General features: G+C 39.7%; 1 protein-coding gene across 2 annotated transcripts; it reads right to left on the bottom strand.

The window, feature by feature from the left end:
* Positions 1 to 1329: 1329 nt before the first annotated feature.
* Positions 1330 to 19630, bottom strand: glrbb (glycine receptor, beta b). 2 transcript variants are annotated; one of them, XM_026357908.1, is made up of 10 exons: positions 19415 to 19630; positions 16867 to 17005; positions 15328 to 15434; positions 13901 to 13968; positions 11379 to 11605; positions 10745 to 10827; positions 10217 to 10357; positions 7643 to 7795; positions 4367 to 4659; positions 1796 to 2092 (listed from the first exon to the last, which is right to left on the bottom strand). In XM_026357908.1, exons 2-10 carry the CDS (start codon positions 16986 to 16988, stop codon positions 1796 to 1798), a joined length of 1491 nt encoding a protein of 496 aa, XP_026213693.1. In that variant the 5' UTR covers positions 16989 to 17005; positions 19415 to 19630. The 2 variants fall into 2 exon arrangements, with proteins under 2 accessions (XP_026213694.1, XP_026213693.1); XM_026357909.1 differs by lacking the exon at positions 19415 to 19630 and having other exon boundaries at positions 1330 to 2092; positions 16867 to 16988.
* Positions 19631 to 22012: the final 2382 nt, after the last annotated feature.

Below are 22012 nucleotides of genomic sequence, written 5' to 3'. Positions count from 1 at the left end.
TGATGAGATTTGGGGGAAGAAACTATTAATGTATACATAATTATTAATGTATTCATTGGCTTATGTGCCGTATAGAAAACATTTGAGTGCAGTGCTAACCCATGGTGCCTGCACTGAAAGTGGTACCTGTACGGTGTGGACATTAGCCTCCTTTTTCCTGCAGTGTCATCATCATGCTTTGCACACAGCATGGCATTACATCTGTTTTTCTCCCAGGAGAGCATTTTATCTCCTCATTACACGAAACAAACACAGATCTGGCCATCGGAGGGCAGTACAATGCAGAATCTGTCTCATTTGAGATTCAGTCAGAGCTATTAGGAGCCTTTCTATTCAGTTACTATTAACTACAAATATTCCATGATTCAAAGAAAACATGTTTCTCTGATTAATCATTTTCCATCGGTGATTTTAGAGGCGTGTTCAACACAAGTCTAGTCTCAGTCTGACTCACTCGTTTTTCTAATGAGACAAAACATTTTCCCATGTCTGTAACCATGGCAGCCGCAGAGAGGAAAAAAGTCTTGTTTTCTGACAATGTGATAACTAAAAAAAAAAAAAAAGTGCATTCCAGCACTGACAGATAAGATATTAATGCAATTATGGTTTCTGTGCAAAAACAACTTTACATAAAACATTCGGAGCTAATATACCTCCGACTTCATTATTATGACCCTGTTGTTGTGACATAAGGTCAGCATCAATCTTGCTTCATTAGGCTGATGACAGATTTAATTTGAGAAGTCTCGCCATGATAGTCGGGGTCATTTTCCAGTGTGAATAAGAGATGTCTGGTTTGGCATATTAGGAAAAGTCATGGCCGTGTGGAAGAAGCAGCTGTGTTGTTGTGTGATGTATGGAAACAAAGACTGTTGTGTTGCTGGTGCTGAGGCTGCAGCTTCAGCCTCACCATCCCCCCCCCCGTCACAGAATTCAGTGCTGTTCATTACTGAGGAAGTGTTTATTCTCAATCACATCAAATGGTGGAAAGACATATGATCATTTTATTTATCTTCGCATGTAAATTTGACGAACACATGGTCACAGCACACGAGTGACCCATTTGCACACGCTACAGGTAGAACGTTACATTTGCTGGGAGTGGCAGTGTCAGACGACCATCTGGGCAAGAACAGGAGTGTTTCACATATCCAGTTATCTTCTCAAGAGCAAATCATAAGAATACTAAAATGTAATAAATACTTCATATATTTATATTTTATCTTCATATACATGCACTTTTTAACATGCAAGTTAATAATGACAATGTTAGACTTGGCACTGAAGCTTAAACAAAATGCTTAAAGCATTAGTATCAAACTTATTAAACTTCAGGGAAGACTCATACTTTGCAAGAGCAAAAAAAAAAAAAAAAAAAAAAATCAATTAGCTATTTACAAATGCTCTTTTATAGATCTGTGCATCTTCTGCAGGGCCATTACGCAATCAATCTTTGTGGATTTGTTCACACACCATTCGTCACAACAGCTCCAACTGCAGTCCTGTATTAGCCTCTCAAGTACCATTATCAATAAATAAAGTATTTCAATACAAGATGCTGTATATCCATTTTAGGCTAAGAAAGATTAAGTTAGAATCATTATTTAATACACAAATGATAATAGAGTTTTTTTTAGATATTTTTTGTGAAGATAAATGTAATAACAATAGTAGTTTTATAATTCTTCTCAGTAATCTTATTGGATCTTAGAATTAAACTGAAATTTAAACCTGATCAATAAGGAACTCATTGGAGTGAAGTAGGAGTCAATAATACAAGACAATTTAAATGTAATCACAAGTATATGGACCAGTAAATCACATTAAAGAATAGGAAGGAGAAAGGGAACAGGGCTCGCGAGTACAGGTCGATTCTTTTGGCAGCAGAAGGGATGACGGGCTTTGGAGGAGGAGGTTTCTTGTTGTTCTTGGCCTGGGATTTGCCGGGACCAGCACCGGTATCAATGGGCTTCCCGTAGCAGTCAAAATTTGACAGCTCAAAGTCCCGCGGGAGTGAGCCCACGATGCTGAAGTCGTTGGTGCGCAGGTCGGATTTGGAGGTGCACACCTTCTTGCAGCGAGTCTCTGCCACCTGGGTGCAAGAGAGAGAAACATGAGGGAAAACAGAAGTGCTGATTAAATTCTGTATCATTGCATTCCAAAATACAGTTATCTATGAGAAACATTTGAGCCGAGATAAAATTATAGTAATAGTGTGCAAGTGCTACTGGCAGAACCCGAGGCAGTGTAACTGGTTCAAAGTAGTTTAAAGCTGACCGATTGGACAATAGATCAACATTACAGACCAGCCTTGCCGTTTACTTTTGTCTCCTCTCTCTACCTCTCTGTCTTCCTCACAGGTAACTGTATCTACAGTATGTATGTATTTATCTACTGTGTATGTTCTGTACTATGTATGCAGGCTACTGGATGAAGAGATATGTGCATCAACAGATGTGGCCTGTTATCTGAACTCCTTTTGAATCTGAGCCATCTGTCTGACAGCCTATTTATTGGCTTTAATCAGTTTTTCAGTCCTGCTATTAAATGGGGCTGGAGATGTGGCCAAATTCTCTCTCTGATGGCCCTAACTACGTAAATCATTATTATAGAAAAATAGTCTTTACTCTGTTTCTCTACAATTCACATGTGAATACTCCACTGGCTTATGACACAGTAGAAGTGACGCCTCTTAGACGTCACACTCACAGTGGAGTTGCATCTAAGCTTAGAAAACCATTTAAATTAGGTTTCTAGTACAAACCCAGTAAAACAGCTGTTTGATCCTGAAGCCAGGACAGAACTCAGGCTGATAAATCACAACTACTGCTATTTTAAGAGCAAATAAAAAGCTTTTTGCAGCCAAAATTAGATTTACTTTGTGCTCTCAAGTATTGCCTAATATGGTTGCTCTCTCATCTGGGGTCTTCTCTACCCCTTTACACATTAACATGCTATCTCAACCAACAACTGGTGCTCAGAAAAAACATTCTGCCAAAGGATGTGGTTTAATATCATCCAAAGAATTCCTTTCATCAACTTCTCTGAAGGCCTGCAGGGTGAACAGGATCTAATCAGACTATGGATGCTTATTCACTGAAGTCATTAAGCTCATTAAAGCTTCATTATTTTGATTTGGTTTTGACAAGAAAACCCATTAAACCTGAATGAAATTATGCAATCCTCTCAAATCAAATGTGGTCCAAACTAACGGCGACTCAGAGGTAAATTAATTTCAATTAGGCATACAATTGGAAGGCCTGGTCAGCATGCTGCATGCATGATGTGCATGTGAGTGTCAGACCTGAATACTGACTGATCTGTGTGTATGTGGCTGCTGAAGACAATGCCAATTTTCAATAATTGGTTTCCTCTGTTTTGCATGTAGATTAGATCTCTGTGCATCACTGCCACAAACACACCTGAGGATATTGGATTTGGAAAATGTATTTTGCCACTGCACCGTGTGTTAGTGTAGATGCAAGGTTAGAGTCACATGCATGAACGTAGGTTTGTGAACAAGCTATATCCTCACTGAAAGCAGCAAAAGACACCAACACTACACCATCTCCTTTAAATTTCAGGTGACATCATCACAGGTCCCAATATGTTGCTGTTCATACAGTTTTGCAGATCTCAGTTGCACAAGAGGATATTACCATTAATTGGATATTTAGAGACAGGGAAAGACATTTAGGAGACAGGGCAGGGGTCCATTCTGTTCTGTTTGCTGGTGCTGATGTTTTCACTCACAATGAGTATTTAAAAACATGTATAAGAACAAAGGATATCTAAAAAGGTTTCATCAGTTAGCTTTAGCTAGAACTTATTTCTCTTTTGGATGAATATGGTTTGAATTATCATGATGCTCTGGACTTCTGACACTTGATTTAAGGTCTCGTTTCATGACTAACATCTTGCTTCTTGTTTTAGTTTGAGGCATGCAGGTTGATATATTTCCAACTTGATGTGGGACAAAATACTGTATCTAATTACAAGATTTAAAAGTGGATTTTTACAACTTGTTACAGGTATTTTAAATTATTTTCCACTGATAAGAACAGTAGTTAAACTGATTTATAATCTTTAAGTCAAGTCGAGACTCTCTGGACGAGGTTTTATAGAAGATGCTTCGCTCCTGAGCATAATGTAGAGTGATGTCACTGATATTCACTTGAGGATCATGAACATGTGCTAGCAGCACATGTTCACTTATCTTGAGGAATCCTATCCAGACAAATTGTGCACTGGCACCCAAATGTGCTTATTTTGGTCTAAAATGTTTTCACTTCAAATTGATCAGTTACTTTTTTAACCCATGACTGGCGACACATGAACACACAGTTATCAAAGCAGATCCACTTACATGCAAGGTGCTGACATGAAGCGGCGTCCCTCCGGTCCCATTGACCGTGTTGTTCCTGGCAGCAGGGCTCTTTCCCGCAGCCTTTTCTTTCGATGCTATCTTGGCCTTCTCTGCCTCGATGCGCTTCGGACTGTTGAGCATGACCTGAACCACAGCGTACTCCACCAGCGAGGCGAAACCAAACAGCAGGCAAGCGATGAGCCAGATGTCGATGGCCTTGACGTAGGACACCTTGGGCAGCTCCGAAGACAAGGAGGTGCACTCAGAGGACAAAGAGAGCACTGAGAGGATTCCTATAGAAAGAGGGAAGACAAGTAACCTTGTCAGTGAACACAATGAGAGGGAGCTCGAAAAAAATTATGTTTAACTTTTCTGTGCATGATTAATTTGTCTCTTTTCACTTCCTGTAATTTCATCCTGCATTGTGCATTGTTTACATTTTGCAATTAAGAAGTCACAATCTTAGGTGTATTTCTAAATAAAATAAGTCTAAAATGAAGGCTCGCTGTTTTACCTGTTAAACGAAAAGCTAAAATAACACCACAAATGTGATTCTGCATTCAGTGCCAACATTTATCAATTGACAGTCTGAATGTCTTGTTATGTATGAGATCGAGTGCAACTATGACTCTTAACATAAATCACTGGTATAAAACATTCCATCTTGTGGAGCCTTGATGGTTCCACTGAGGAAAAGCATACAGTCCACCCACCAGAAGAATTATGCATTTCTGCACCAGTGCACAATATACTGAGCAAATTAATCTCCCAATCTGCACCAAAGCTATAATAAAACACTCACATCCACACAAGGATTCTGAGAACATGACTGCAATTAGGATTCATGACTGTTCCTTTACCTCTTTTATTAGGACAACTCCAAGAGCTCAGACGGCCTCTAATGACACACTAATTTTAAATTGTTTTATCTCTGATAGCCAACAGAATTACAGGTTAGAGATTTCCCCCTGCACTGAAGCATTTCTTTCAGGCTACAGCAAAAATAATTATAGCGACTCTTAGATTGTATTCTAACCACCAGTGAAAGCCTTCGCTCCCTTTTTCTTACAGTAATGCTACTTCAGAGACACAATAAATAAAGCACATTAAAATGACCAATGCGTTTTGCCTCCCGTGCTCATTATGGTCACTCATCAAGGGAAAGTTCATGCAGGGTTCAGAGTTTCTAATCAAACGGATTCTCCTTAAAGCAAACTTAAAAAGGAAGCACTGCCATCCTGCAAGCTTACTATTCTCTTCTGTAATACATGTATGGATCCAAAAAAAGTGTATGCACAAAGTAAAAACATGTAAATGTTACAACACACACATACACACACTCAACACCAAACATAAATGAGAGTAGTCCCACACCAAGGTGTTGACTGACCTGGACTTATCCCAGTTAGAAACAAGTCAGAGGAGGCTTCCAGGAAGGGTTGGAGTGATGATGGGATGAAAGTGGCGATAAACAACTGGAGGGAGGATGAAGAAAAGGAGGGAATGGTTGACTGGAGAGGCAAAACAATGGATTATCTTATCCATGCAGCCCTGTGCACACGGAAGTGCCTGTGTGATCCTGTATGTGGGTGACACTGACATATCACACACATGTTGATTTATGGAGGTAGGAAGGAAAAGTAGGAAGAGGAGTGCACATTCTTGAAGCACGCACAAGTCAACTCCATGTGTAGTGTTCATCTGTATGTATGTTAAACCTTAGCGACCACGACGAACCGGCTAACATTACGCAGTTACAGGTCATCAGCTTACTCTTTTTTTGTCCTTCTCTCCTCAGGATCACCTCTTTTTTTGCAGGAACATCACCATCACATTCACACACATTCACATTTGGAACAGTTTGCAATAAGGGCCTTGCTCAACGGCACCACGGTGACGAGTGCTGAGTGAGGGCTGAGCACTGTCCCAGATTCAACACAGCTGGTTCGGGTGGATGAAACGTGTCAAACCTTCCGGTCACAGGCTTGCTTCTCTAGCCGTCACCATCCAACAGCCTGAGACGAGAAGCTGATTCCTGTGACTTCAGTTTGAAATAAAACAAAGAGATTGTTCCAACAGTTTCCACAAATTGTGAGTTGTGACTTGCACCATTAGAGTCTAAACTGTATATCTGGTGTGAAGAAACTAACGGTCAAAGCAAACTCTAAATTAAGACACAGCTCTAGTCTTCTACTGTAGAGAGGAGTGATTATTTCCAGTTAATCCAGATATATTTCCAGAACATAAATCTAAATTTAAGGTTTGTTGCCTGTATTTTTATGTTCTGTTGTTCAAGCTTTGTTAAAAGTAGAAACACGCTGCTGTGTGTGTTTTGTTTTATTTTCCCAACATTTTATTTTGCCCATACTGTAGCTTATTGATTTTTTAAAGTTTATCCAGTACTTTGTTAGGGGACTAAAAACAAAAATAAATATACAAGAAAAAAAAAATCACCAATATCTTCCTTTGCTTTTTCTTTAAAATTCAGCTCTAACAGTTCTACTTTGCCCTGAGGGTCTCAGACTAACTGTAATAATTTAGACATGTTGTTTTCTTCTGTGACTGGGAAAAAACAGCACTGCTCAACAAGTACCTCCGTACACCCCTTCGTTAATTACGTTAATAGGGATAAGGTGTGCCTCATTGGCCAGCTGGTTCTGTCGCTCTCCTGAACAACCCCTTTCTGCACACAACATTAGGATTTACTAGATAAAACGGAACCTACTGTGGACCTGAGAGTCTTAAAACTTGTATTTAACAGAAAAACATGTAAACCCTTGGTTGGTGACTTGTTTTCTTAATTTGCATGTGTTTTCTCTTCAGCTGCAGCGTGCTGAGCTCTCAAGGCCGTCGTAGAAACTAATAATAGTAATTGGTTCCTATCATCAGCTGTGCCTTGTGTCTGCATTTTTTTTTTTTTTTGGCTGTATGGGCACATAGCAACTAAAAAGCATGAGTGCTGGGCCACAAATGTATATTTATATATAAGTATACTAGATTTGTATATTATCTCTACCAGAATAAGAGGACATGAGCACCACCGCAGTGGGTCCCATCTATAAATTACAGCTGTATTCAATGATTTATCACATATAGAAGACTGGACATGGCACCATGCTTGACAGATAAAATCCTTCAAGGAGTTAAAGTGATTGATGATGTCAGGATGGAAATGATTGGGCCCATTGCAAAAGACAAGAATATACTCAACAGTATTTCGCCCATACCCACAACGGAAGATGTGGAATTGATCAATAGACTTAAAATAATCCGTACCCAAGGGGACCCTGGCAGCGCTCGCATCAGGGTTGATCCAGAAGGACAGCCAGGACAGGACCACAATTAGCAGCGTGGGGGCATAAACACCCATCATGTAGAAGCCAACCTGTCGTCTGAGAGTGAAGATAACCTCTACACAAGTGTAGTAACCTGCACGAGGAAGGAGACAATGATCAGAATGAAGAAACATGAAACAATACATAAAAATATATAAACATAGTTTGGCAGGCGCACAGTACTGTATCTCATAAACGTACAAATAGCACTTTTTATGGTACTTTAATGTCATTGGTTTGTAGTTTAGAGGCTGCTTTAAGGACATAATCCATAGCTGTGTGTTAAAGCAACATTTACAGTATGAAAGAACTCCAACCTGGAAGTGTTTTCACTGCTAACCTTGTAGTTTGTTGCATGTTTCTGTCAGTTTGCTAATGATTCATTAATGAACCTGCAAGTGGGATACATGATACATGATGTCACAAACGTCCAGAATGACACCCACTGCTTTTCCCAATAGGTTCCTGTAACTGTAAGTGGACCCAGCATTACGCCATCTCTGTTATTTCAAACACGTTGGCCTACTATGACTAATTCAGTCTATATAGGCCATGATTTGAAAAACTGCAGGTGAGATAAATGGCCCAATACTGACATGATCTATTAAATCCACATTAGGCATTTAGAGGAGAGGCAGGAGCCAAGTAGAGTCTTAGATCTGATCTGCCTCCTTTTGCCCAAGCACAAAGCAAAGCACAGCTGTGTGCACTATTAGTAACAGAGAAAGCCAAAGACAAGAGGAAGAAAAAGCTCACTGAGCAGAAGGGCAGCTAACGTTGTTAGAGGTGTTACAGCACTGTGGGTGACAAATAAAAAGCACCGCTTACGATTGATAACGTAGATAGAAACAGGTTCTTCTATCCACGTGTGCATTATTCTTAACAGTACTGATGCACTTCTATACATAAAGTTTATCCAATAAGTCTGTGCTGGAAACATGGACGTGGTCATTAGCGGGGTTTAAGCATCCATACAGTGCAGACCTCCTACAGCCGTGCTGCGCTTCAGCTCTTTGAGGCCGGTCTGTAGATCCAACGGGATGGTAGAGTGGATGGGCTGACGTACGATTTAACTAGCCTGGGGACCTATGGCTGAGCTTTATACAACATCTAAGGGCTGCCTGCGTCGCAGAGCAGACTCGAACCATTTGTACAGAGGTGATCTTTGTGTCTGGCCAGGTTACCATGACAACCTGTTAAAAGGCTGACTCATTGCCAGCAGTGTGCGAGAGCACTGAGGTCATTTAGAGATTTTCCATTTTATTGCAAATGTCGTTTTGTACTCACATTGGTCTGAATACATGTATGGCACAGTACCAGGACCATTATTGTGGTTTTCTTCTATTTTATTATAGGAATATCCGGTATATCTCAGCCATGGCAGCAATCTGGGAAAATAGTCAGTGTGACCTACTGTTCATTACTCGGTGTATGCTACGGTTAATCATACAGCTATCACTGTGTAGCCACACAGAAATCTGCACATTTTTACAAAAGAAAATTTAATTTTCCATGCAAAAACTAATTTGTACATACTGATCATCTGAGAAAAAGACACTCTAGAGAAGAAAGTAAAGGGCCGGGATAAAAGACAGCATACATTTGACTTCAATTTGAATGATTAGACTGAGCGATACCCTGTGGAGTTTTTGACCAGTGGAATTTTTGTGTCTTGGAACACACACAAAGACCATCTGTGCAGCAGGATTCATATCTTGCTGTTCTTTTCATTCTTTTCCATTGATTTAACGTTTTTTTTTTTAGACCTCAAGCTTGTGCACACAGTGTATTGAAGTGAGTAAAACTGGACACCTTGTATTTAAATAACAACATGTTGTTTTATATGTTATGTTCTCATTTAACCCTTGTGCATGCTGGCTGACCTGACCGGGACAGAAACATTCATGTTAGTGCCTTTAGCAATTATCAGTTTACGTGGACTGAGCAGAATGTAAGCCTCCACGTCATTAAAAGCCTCCACGTCATTAAAAGCACTGAGTCTATCTACAATACTGAGTTAAATTAGAATTTCCTTTAAGAATGAAAACAGGATGATTGAGGTGAAATAATCTTTAAGCCAGACTTTAGCTTTGGTCTGATAAGAACACACAATTGAAGTCTGCCAGTCTACAATCTGATCCATCCAGATTTCATCTTTCAATCAACGGCACCCGACTAATCTTACCTTAACAAAAAAGACCCATCATCCTCTCCTGCTGTCTTTGACAGGGAAACTATGACACCATGCATGATGACTGCAGTCGCAAAGAAAACCCGGATAAATGTGCAACTAAAAGCTGATATTTAGTAAATTTCATCCCAACATCAGAGTTAAATATGTAGCTGTTAGTGCTCAGTCTTTGGGTTGTCACTGAAAACAACTTAAAATCTAAATGTGAACTTAACAAGGACGGTTTAGCTAATCATTAAGAAATGGAGGTAAGGGAAGTGATGAACAACACTGAAGTCTGAAATCTAGCTTTAAAGATCTGACAATCTTTAACACGGACAGCACCTGTTCCTGCATAGTATTTGGTGCAGTTCCCATAATCAATATCTTCTTGTCTGATATCAAACTGCGGCAGAGCAATGGCATCCATTTGCACTGGGTCTTCTGTCTGCCACATGAACTGAAGGTCGTCTGTAGTGTAGCCAACTAAATAGAAGAAGTACATGAATATTAAAAATAAATAAGCAAACATTCACAAGCAAAGACTTAAAACACATATATTGTTAAAACTGTATATCATCTTTATGCACACAAACATGCAGGCAGAGAGAAATCAACGTCTACATTGCATTACAAGATGCAACCACCACAATTAGCCGTAGACTTTCCAACCTTTAAATATGATGATTTATTCCACCTCTCTAAGTGCTTGCCATTAAAATTGGCTTCTAAACAAAAGCAAATTGCTCTCATTTCCCCAAACAACAAATACATTTCCAAATCCTAAATCGTGTATCTCCCGAACATCAATTAGCAGCTGTGTTAACTGATTGATGAGGTGATTTAAGGTGATATGATTTCTGGGAAACTCACAGCTTTCAAGTTGCATTTTACACCTCTGTGTGTCCATAGGGAACAACGTCAGGTCCAGTGGACACGAAAGAGTAATGGACAGCCTGGAGGAGGACGAAGAAAAAATAATGAGTTTTTATTTATTCTGCTTTGTATCCACTTACTCACACTAAAGTCTTGACACCATCCTGCAATTTAAGGATTTTCCCTCCACCTCCTTTTTATAATTTAAATGCAAGACAAAATCAAAGTGTGTTGCTCTCAAATTACAAATAAATTTCAGGGATTATCTTGAGACAACTGAAGCCCAACACAACAGAGCTGTTTAGCTGTAGCCACAAGTAGTTTACACTGAGCCTCTTATGTTTTTCACCAATTGCTATGCACGTCTCAACAGCCTCATTATCTTCTGAGACTTCACTCCTGCAGCCCACAGCTTCAAGAATTAATAAAAAAATAACAAAAGAAAAACAAAGCAAAGCACACAGGCCTGTAATTATCATTGCAGATTTGCAGGGTGTTAGGAAAACAAATGGTCAATTATCACATTATCACTTTGATACCTATGCAGCCATAATTGCACAGATAGTCACGGTCGCTTCATGTATTTAACTTGAACTTCATTTTTATGATACAATAATCTATAATAACAGACCTCATACTGATCAGGACATCTCCGTTACGGAAGATGAACAGCAGAATGTTTTCCTGGGTGACGTCGTGAAAGTTGGCGCTTTTCTCGTTAGCAAAGAACAAGTCAGGTTTCCAGAGACATTTGAACATCTTGGGATCAACGGTGAGAGAATCCGACTTGAAGTCATCAGGCAGCTTCAGCCTGGGGTCGTTCCAGCGCTGCCGCAGGAAGATGTTCACTCTGTAATCCTGTTAATTTCAACGACACACAAGATAATGATAAAGTTGGGTTCTTTCAAATAGATTGGTGCTTCAAAATAGTAACTCTAAACCAAATCAAATTTAATATATGTGTTTTCTATTTGCATTATCAATGTGCAGTTTTAAATTAAGCCGCTTCGATTTTGTAAAAACATTTTCTTCAACAAGTTCAGCAGACCACTTTAACATGCTGAGTGAAACCCCACAGCTGCTCTCGAACTAGACAACAAGGGTCAAATGTTATCAATACAGGAACATGTGACATAGCAAATACATCATTAGTGAGCTCATTAGTGTATTTTTATGTTCTTGTCGGTGGGAAAGTCGTTTAGTGGCAGCAACAGCTGTGGCTGTTGAAATGTTAAACTACCTCAATGTAAATAATGGAACTGAAACGAGTCTGTGAGACTTTCTGTTACGTTCAGACCAATAAGTCTTTTATTCAACAAAAACAACTAAACATATCCCATCAAATCACAAATCAAAAACTGAGTGTGATGGTGCATTCAGGTGTATTTCTTTCACTTCATTTCCATTCCCATGCTTCCTAATGTCCGCTCTATGCTACTGACAGATGTTTCTTGTTAGGAACTGCAGGATTCATGTGCCCTGCAGATACATCAGTGACAACTAATGCCTCCAATTTCTTTCATTCTGCTAAACCAGAAGGAACCAGGACGCTTTTCACACACAAATCTGCCCTCAGGTCCAAAACAACACATTCACTGAATCAACACATACACTTATTCATATTTATAACAAGCCAGTCTGCTAAAACACACATTAAACTCTAATTACAAATTGTGTTTAATATAAACATGATGGCCACATGTTCACAATCAAACTAAATGACAAGTCGCACATTTAAACAACAACACAATCTTTCTCTAACTCTAACTAAGCTCCACCTGAAACACAACATCAGCTCCTACTGGTTGTTTTCTGTCTGACAGAGACTGAGGCCAATTCCTTCACCTTTCTGAAAACTAGACAAGAAAATATATCTTCCCTCTGGCTCGCTACCAAGCTGCCAGAATTGCATTCGATTCCGGAGAGATTTAACACAAGTGCTCGCTATAATCAACAAGGAAAACTCAAGCTGAAAAGCAGTAAAACACACACACACACACACACACACACGAATGAAGCCACAATTTATTTTAACTCCCAACATCAAATTAGTCATCTTTTCCTGACAAATACAATGATATAGTAGAAATAGATGTGTTAGCTACAGTGGACACGTGGAGTTTGAGCGAGTGAGGTGTAAATGATGAGAGAGGGTTTCCTGAGATCAGATACCCCACAGAGTGATAAATTAAAGGGGGAGGGTGACCAGCTGTCTCACTTTTCTCCTCCCAGATTTGTTTTGTACCTAACTCACTTTCATACTCTTTCTGTCTCTCCTTTGGCATCCAGAGGGACAGGGGAAGACATACGCTGCCATCTTGAGTCCCTCATCTCTGTCTCTGTCTTGGCCCGTACTCTATGAGTCTTGATTGAACCTCCTCCTTCTCCTCGCTTCTCTTCTTTTTGGTTCCTCCTACTTCAGTTTTCTCTGTTTCCTCCTCCTTATTTTATCCCTTCCTCTCTCCTGCTAAATATCCTCAACTCTGTTTCTTATGTTCTCATTTCTGTTCTCTAATTATTAATATATTCCATATGCTTTACTGTATCTACAGCCCTTATGTTAAATTAAATTTACAAAACCATTATATATAATTAAAGACCAAGACTGACCAAATAATGGTGTCGTTATAAGATTAGACTTGATGGACTCATTAATGTATTTTATAAAATATATAAAATGAAAGCTTTAAACAAAACTGTGATGGAAAGAGTGGATCATTAAACAGAATCAATTCAAACTGTGGGTTCTGTCACTCTGTGCTGCATTAATTTCAATTATCTTGTCACATGATTGAATATATTTACTGAGATCCACTGTTCGTGTTGTTGCTCCTCCCGGCTTGTCTGAAACCTTCAGGAATATTCCTTTTTATTGTTTCCTAAATGATCAAGAGACAACCCAGCACCGTCCTTGAATTTAATCTGTTCATTAACATTCAAACCGCACGTCTTTATCAGCAATTAAGCCATCAGATAAATGAGCCATGAAAACACCAGTCTTCAGTCCTCTGCTAAATGATCTGATAGTGTGTACAAAACATGCTCACCAATTCTTCCAAAACACTGTGGGATAACGAACTTTCCAGCTCTGACCCAGAGGAGTATTGATTATCAATACTGTAAAACTGAAGCAGGAATGAAATGAAATCTTACCATGGTCGTTTCTTGAATTGAGCCGAAGCTGTTTATAAAAATGTTCACTCTGTCCTCCACAGGAATTCCTAGATTAAAGAAGAAGGAAGAAGAGACTTCAATATTAAGTCCACTGCAGGCTCCACAAAGTGCAAAGGTGATAGTAAGTGTCAGTATGTGTCACTAAACCCTGTGAATCTTTATTTCTACACCTATACAAATTGTTCCCAGTGATTAAATTGATGCTGTTACCAACCGGGATTTGTCAAAGACTTGCAAAGGAATAAAAATGCACTCTCAAGATCACTGTGTCCTACTGCTAAGCTGATGCTGTAAACATTTATACTGGCATCTCTCTCCACTGAGCCTTTTGCATAAACTAATAAAATCTGTGATGAATGCAGATTGCTCACACTGCTTTGAATAAATTATTTCCTTTGAAGTGTTTACTGGAGTTTCACAGTTTCACATACCTTCTAACAGTTCGCAAAATTAATCCAAATAATACGAAGGTGGCATTTATTTTACACCTCCCATGTGTTATTGCAACCAAAACACTAATTAATATTCAAGAAATACCAGTTTGAGTTAATGTCCACTTTACTGTCTATACTTTAAAAATATCAACATTTTATAGGTCTGAGTAAAGCAATGCACACGGCACAGTTTAGGATGTAATTTGGGAGATTATGACATGGATGTTAATGGATGGGGGAGCTTTCAGCCCACCCTGAAATCAAGAGCAGATGTTTGGCCGCTGGACCAGTCACAGGCAACAAGGAGGGAGCTAATTCAGCTCACAACACATCAAACACCAAGTCCCAGCTACAGCTCCTGCTGCCAAGTGCCAGAGGATGGAAACTATCCGAGGATCCACCTGAAGACTGGTAAGACCATCAGTCAGCAGCAAAGGCTGCCAGCTATCTCTTTTTTATGGCTGTGTCTGTTAGACTGAAGCCTGATCGTCCTTATAGTGTGATATTTACAGTGCATTTAACACTGTACACATGGATACTTGATAGAGAGTAAAGAATAAAAAAACAGGACAGTCAGATTTGATATTTGGTTCCTGTATGATTTCAGTGATTACAATTAATCACATAGATCAAATCAAATTCAAAACTGCAGTCTAGTAAACTAATAAACACAATTAACACTGTACCACATGCCCTTTTAAAGACTGTCTTAAGTCAAACATTACATTTGCATAAAATTCTGTGTGTTTCAGTAATTATGATGGTTCAACCAAGAACATCAGCTTCCTGCAACAGTATGAAATTTACATATGCGAGTGTTTGCAAAAAAGGAACTGCATTTTAATGAATATCTTAGTAAAGTGCGCAGACACAGAATCAAGTTCTAAACATTGATAGTTTAACCATTGTTTTAATTACAATGACAGCACTGCAGTCAAAATGTAAATTGACAATAGAGGAAAAGAGACTTACCTTTGAAGTTGGGCCTTATTCTGGGATCATAGCTGATCAGTAACCTGTTCAAGATGTTACTGGTTGAATTTGCTGGGACTCTGGCCAGATCCTCAGATGACAGCTGTCTACAAACAAAAAAGACAGAGAGGAAGCTGTTGTCACGATTACATTAGCAGGTCAGATTCCTGGCAGATGAAGCGTCCTGATGCACGGTACACTGTATACTCTCTGATTAAACTACAACCCGACGGAGCTACCAGTTAGGGATTAAACTGGCTTTTTGGACCACCCAGGCAATGTTAGAGTGGAGGAATGTTTAGAAATGAGATGTGGTGCTATTCTGAGATCTTTTAGATCACAGCCGGGGAGGCTGACGTGATCAAGTAGGCTGGTGGAGCACATTTTTCAAGCTTCCACGACTATTATATAGAACATTTTTAAAGAAATACTGATGAAATGTCAGAATAAGTGTAATTTGTCATTTAGCATCATACTTCTAAACAAACAGAAACAGTCTACGGGCATGTTAGTAGCCTCATGTTCTGGTTGTGTTGAGCAAAATGCTAAAGTTACCATGTTAACATGCCGCTTACTTACATGTTGATTAATAATGTTTACCATATTTAATATTCAAATGTTGATGACAGTTAGTTAATAATTCATAAAATAGCAAAAAAGGAGCTGTCTTGTGAAAATGATCACTATAACATAAAGTGGTGACTCATAGATATTTAGCCAACCACCTTTTTTTCATAGATGAACTGGTTAAGAAAAAAAAATCAAAAGGACAATAAGAGAGAGAGAGAAAGGGGAAGAACTGTTCTGACAGGAGAGAAAGAAGAAACAGAAGTCCTCCTGTGGGTGGCAATGAATTTTCCTGCCAAAGACTTTCCCTTTTCAAAGCACTTTACATATCATTATGTGAACCTTATCTGCACCGAGGATGAGTTAAAGTGCTCCACAGGAATGCTGTACGGTGTGTGTACGTTCTGCGGTTCCACTGATCAAAGTGAAACACATAATTCCCGTCCACTAAACCTCTCTTTTTCTCTCTTTTAACAGACCTTGCTGACAACTTCCAGCACAACAGCTAAACTGGAACCAAGTGGTTCTCTTGATCCACAAAGGCATGTGCAGTACTACACGTGAAATATGTCTTACAGCTTACACTTGCCAATACTGGGACTACATCAAACAGCTTCTCCCTCGTTTGAGAGTTTAATTTTCAAGCGATATGTTACTTTTAAAGGAGTCAGAGGATGCAGCTTTCTAATACACACTGTCTAATTTATTGGCAACAACATTGACTCCAATATAAACTATGTGCTGTCACTTTAGTTCATGCACAATCTTCCACCTTCTATATTTATTCTGTTTGTGCATTTTTACACACGTCTTACACATAATGTGTTGTTGTTTTTTGCTGCTGTTACAACAACATTTAGTCGCATTTCAGGAGGACAGACTCTGAAATTGTAAAGTTTTGCCGTTACTGCTCCAAGTCCTTTTCTGTCATCTGTTGAATTGAATGACCCCTGTTGTTTATTCTATACTTACGATGGACAGTAAACCTGCTTCCCTTTCTTTTTTCCCTTCTTTGTTCCTTTTTCTTTGGCAAATCCTCCCTCTAGACAAAGACAGAGGACTAGGAGAAAGAAGGCAACCTTCTTAATGCCCATCCTGGTGTGCGCTGAGCCTGTTGAAGAAAACACAATCAGTTTACATAAAGAGAAGACCGAGTGTTTAAAGTACACAGGCCTGGTGGTGTGCAATCCTAAGTGAATTCAACAAATCCTATTCATTTACACATGTGACAAAAAGGACTGTGCTACTTTACACTTGGTGGGACCACGAAGAGTTGGTATACGTTGTTTTCCTGACCACTGTGACTTTGCCCTTTTCCTGATAGCAAGCTTTCCCACTTTCTGTGTATGCATGTTACATACACTAAACATCTGTAAATGTAAAATGTAAATTACTTATTCTAACAAGATTTAATCACAGAAAAAGTTGCAGCATAAATCCAATCAATGGAGAAATGCAGCTGAATAACCACGGTCAGTCGGGACTCGTCAGGTGAATGTGACCTCTAAAGGTTTGGTGAAATACAATACGCCCTGTTTTAGTCTGGAATCTGCAAATAATTGTTTAATGAAGCTGTAAATTCTCCTTATCATGAGCCCTAGAGCTACAATGGCTGTGGTGTTAAAGTTCAATCCCTTCTCACATCACAAATAGTAAAATACAGGAGATAATCGATCTAAAGTCTGGCCAAAGAGTAGCACAACTATATATTTCCAAATACACACGGGCAGAGCATTTTTGCATTTCCTGATAGGGGCCATTAATCAGCTAGCAGCCACAGTACCTGTGTGAATCATTCCCCATCTAGGAAAGCAGTGCCCTTTCATTGCATAGGGACACTAAGACCAACAGCAAAGCTAACAGGCTCATCCCTCCCCGGCCTGCCACCGAGACTGTATATTAACTGAAGCAGTTTATTGTCTAGACAGAGACACTCTCTCTCTTCCTCACTGCCTTGGCTCAGTAACTCCCTGTCTGCTGCTCGCCTGCACATTGATCATCATGTTCTCCAGCGGAAATCATTTCCACCGCTCCGTTCAGAGCTTTTTGTCCTAACCCGAACTAAGTCAACATCACTTTACTGACCAGGAAAATTCATACAAACTAGTAGAGGAAATATTACGCTGGTGTTTCCCTTCTAGAGTAGAAGACTGGATATCCAGCGCTGAGCCACACATATCAGATGGCGACAGCTGAGGCGATGGTGAATGTTTGACTTGGCACCCAACCACATTTCTTAGAAACCATTTCTTAAGTGACCTACAAATCTTGTGTCTCATCTTCCCTCCGGCATTTCTCTATATGATGACTCCTACATCTAACGCTGTGCTCCAGTTCTCCTGACAAGCGGGGGCAAGAAGCAAAGGAAAGTCCATAACTACTACAGGATCCATGCCCATGCAGTCATTTTACAATGTATGTTTACAGTTTGATCACTGGCATGAACACAGCTCATAATGGCACTAATGTTGCTCCCATGTTTTGGTTGGTCACTCTCCTATCGTGTGAATCATCTTACAACCTGGAACAATGGAAACCACTGGGTGTCCCAAACCCAAGGTGAGAGTCTGTGCATGGGATGATTTGTTAAGTTAGAGTTTTTTAAAGGTGTAATATATATCGGAGCACAGTTGTCTGACTTGTTAATCACTGGACATCATGTGCACCAATGCTTCCCGTGCACAGAAATGCAAGTTCAGCTGAGAGCAAGTCCAGAAACTGACCTTGGCACTGTCTGACTCAACTCTGTGCCACAACTGAGGAACATTGTCCTTGCTGGGTTTTTACTACTGGCAATGTTAAAATGGCAACAGCATCATCTGCAGCTGACAGTGACTCAAGCACCGTTACACGCTCTGCCCTGTGGGCCCAAGGTCAGTAACTAACTGCTGGTTGCCCACAAAACTTCACCTGGTTGTGTGTTTTAGTGTCATTATGTGACAAATCCTGAAAGGTGAGGATCTTTAGATACATTAAGGATTATTGTTCTGAAGTTAGTATGTTAACGGCAACACAATAAATAGGTGTAATTGTGAGTAAGTGCGTTGTTAATATTGCCAATTTTTGATTACACCTAATATAATACTCACCTGGACTCTGCAATATCTTTACCTAACTACAAAATGAATAAACCCTTGAACAAAGGCCTGTTCTGTGCTCATCTAAATGCTGATATGTGACCAATCCAAAGCAGCTTTTTATAAACAAGCCGGGACACTCACAACCTGTGGCTGCACGTCGCATCAGGTCCGTTTGTAACAAGAGAGAAGTAAGTAACCGAGGCTGACACTTGCCCTGAGCCCGAGCATCAGAAGAACCCAGGGACTGGAGGGAGGACAACATAGCAAACAGCGACCACCATGACGGAGAGGAGGGGGGGGGGGGGGGGGGGGGGGTGCAGGAAGAGGATGCCAATACATATGAAGGCGAGCATGCGATTTCACTTCACATGAGCGCACGGTGTAAACATAAATAACCCGAAAGTGTTGGGTCGCTAAACACCCCCCACGGTGCCACTTACCGTTTGGCTTTGTCGCCTCTCAGTTCCTCTGAAAACTCGATCCTGTGAAGCTGACTGCAAATAATCGTTAACAGAGCCTCCCTGACCAGTCGCTGTCCTTCTTCTCCATCCTGCTCTCCGCTCTCTCCTCTAAAGCAATTTGTTGAATGGCTTTTAGAAAAAAAAAAAAAAGTTACATCTCGGCAAATTGCCAATTTTTTTTATTTCCGCGCTCTGTTTGTTGTTATTCTGGAATCAGTGTGTATATGGCTGCTGCTGCCCTTTCGCCTCAGCTCGGGATACCCAAGATGGAGGCTTGCGTGTAACTGTCATGCAACATGCGCAGTAGCGTCTGCACGGAGCCTGTGAGCATCCGTCCTCCCATCAGCACCACGGACAGCCGCTCCCCCGCCTGCTCGTCCACAGCCGAGCGCCGAGCGCCGAGCGCTGAAACGTGACGTGCGTCAGGAAAGATGCTTTCATTCACGTGACAGGCAGTGTCTTTGTGGCATTTAGCGCAGGGGGTCGTGAAAAGTGACGGCTGTAAAGAAGATGAAGCAGAAAGACGGAAAATGAAGAGGCACAGGCCCTGAGCTCCTCCTTTAATGATACTGAAACGCCAAACGTGGTGCGCGTCATTTGGATTTTTGAGAACGTAAACATGTGAATGACTGAATCGATGACACGGTTAAAGAACCAGTGTGTATCTGTGTCCAGCTCCAAAGGTCACTGTGCAAATGTTTTGGGCACTTTTGTGTGAAATAATGCAGTGATGTGAGGATGCTTATAAAAATAAAGTTAACTTCATACAAAGTGTTCTAACCATGACGACATGCGCCTGAGCACTCAACATTAAACTGTGAGAACTTAATGTAAAAATGAATGAGATTGTGTTTCATGGTAAATCTATGAATAATTATTTTGTTTTCTCGTCATGCTGACCTCTCTGCATCTCCACCATCCTCAGCTCTTATGTCTGTTTTGTCCTCTAGCAGCCACTCATCACCATATTTCCTGGACTATTCTATAGACTTTCCTATTCTTTGCTACACTTGATGTTTACAAAATAGTGCAAAATAATATTATTTATTTTAAAAGTGTTTATTTTCATATGAATACCCTGTAAATATAACAAATATACACTGATTTACAACCAGATGTAATTATATGTGTTGGAAATGTACTTTTCATTCATGGATTCTGATGCCACATCATTGATTAACTGTAATTTACTATTGATCTGAAATAAAATTTTCTTTTACTTGGGGTTCTTCTGGAATAGAAGAATTGACAGGATATGTCAGCAGTGGTTAACTGGTGTGGCTGTCTGGTGGATATAGTACGGCAGACAGCGCTCTAGAGGCTGATGTGCAGTCCCACCAGAGGTATATATACTCCAGCTGCAGAATGAATTGGTAAATCATCAGATGCATCCCTCACAGTATAAGAATCTTAAGTGCCTTTTCTGCTGTGTTTACACATATGACTGATCTGAACGAGTATTTAGCAAAATGCAAAACATTAGAGAAAACATTATCAACACTGTGATAGAATCTTTTTATGATTTCACATGAATGTCACCAGCAGATCGTAAATAATGTTCTCAATGTTGAGGATTTCTGCCAAATAGAAATCCTGATATTCAATGTTGACATGAAAACATGTTCTGTTAACGTGTTTTTCACTGTGGCGATGGACAGCATTACTTCTTTTTTTTATTTTGGCGAGATTGTTTGTAACTGTGTGATTGATTTATAATTTATATAGAACAGTTGCAAACTCATCAAATATTGTCACTTGATATGGTCATTGAATTGATTTTTAAATAGAGGCTATGAGCCATTATATGCAGCATAAAGGTACTTTATGCTTCATGTATAGGACTTTTATGTGATGTGTGATTGATGTTCATCTTAAATACAAAGCAGTCTGTACAGAGCTGGGCTTTCAGCTGGTAGTGAATCACACAAAAAAAAATCTGCTTTATGTATTCAAAGCTGAGAATCTTTTTTATTTTAAAGTACTACGTGTACTTGTCTGACTGAGATTACCTTGAATAAAATTTACAGTAGAGGTTTCTCTCTCCTCTAAAATCTTTAAAAAGTGGTTTAGGGCGGTCACCCTGCTTGCTGCCTCATCATAAAGGAATTAAATTTTCAAAGCAGAGGTTGTGCTACAATGCAATGTAATAACATTTAGTGCAATTAAATTAAATTTAGCAGAAGAACTGAACACAATAAATATATTTTTGGACAAGAAAAGATGAGTATAAGTATATCAGCCAATTGCCGTCGCTATCATAATCTGTCTGCTGTACTGTAGCTTTTTATCTTCGGGCGTCCATATGTCACAATGTGGTGGATTCTGCTGTAATTAAACCTCAGTCAATCTTTGAAAACAGGTTGTAAATACGATGTCAATTATCTGTGTAATGCTCGAAGTCCCTTTTAATATTTTTTACTACAGATTACTACCAGCATTCGCCTGGTTTGGGTTGTGGCCGTACATTCTCTGTATAAGGAACAGTTTACAAATGTCTGGACTGTTTGGATCATTTTTCATTCGTTTTGTAAGTTTGGTTGAAATAAATTAAAAGACCTGAACAGGAAGCATGCTCTT

This window comes from Anabas testudineus, chromosome 10 (assembly GCF_900324465.2).
Source record: "Anabas testudineus chromosome 10, fAnaTes1.2, whole genome shotgun sequence".
Taxonomy (NCBI): Eukaryota; Metazoa; Chordata; class Actinopteri; order Anabantiformes; family Anabantidae; genus Anabas; species Anabas testudineus.
This window is presented reverse-complemented; position numbering and strand designations above follow the sequence as displayed.

Excerpts from the sequence above, each read along its gene's own strand:
- glrbb (XM_026357908.1), bottom strand. The coding sequence starts at position 16,988 with ATGGGCATTAAGAAGGTTGCCTTCTTTCTCCTAGTCCTCTGTCTTTGT. Across the intron at positions 15,435-16,866 it reads AAGCAGGTTTACTGTCCATC|ACAGCTGTCATCTGAGGATC; the intron begins GTAAGTATAGAA and ends TTTTGTTTGTAG. Across the intron at positions 4,660-7,642 it reads CGCTGCCAGGGTCCCCTTGG|GAATCCTCTCAGTGCTCTCT; the intron begins GTACGGATTATT and ends CTCTTTCTATAG.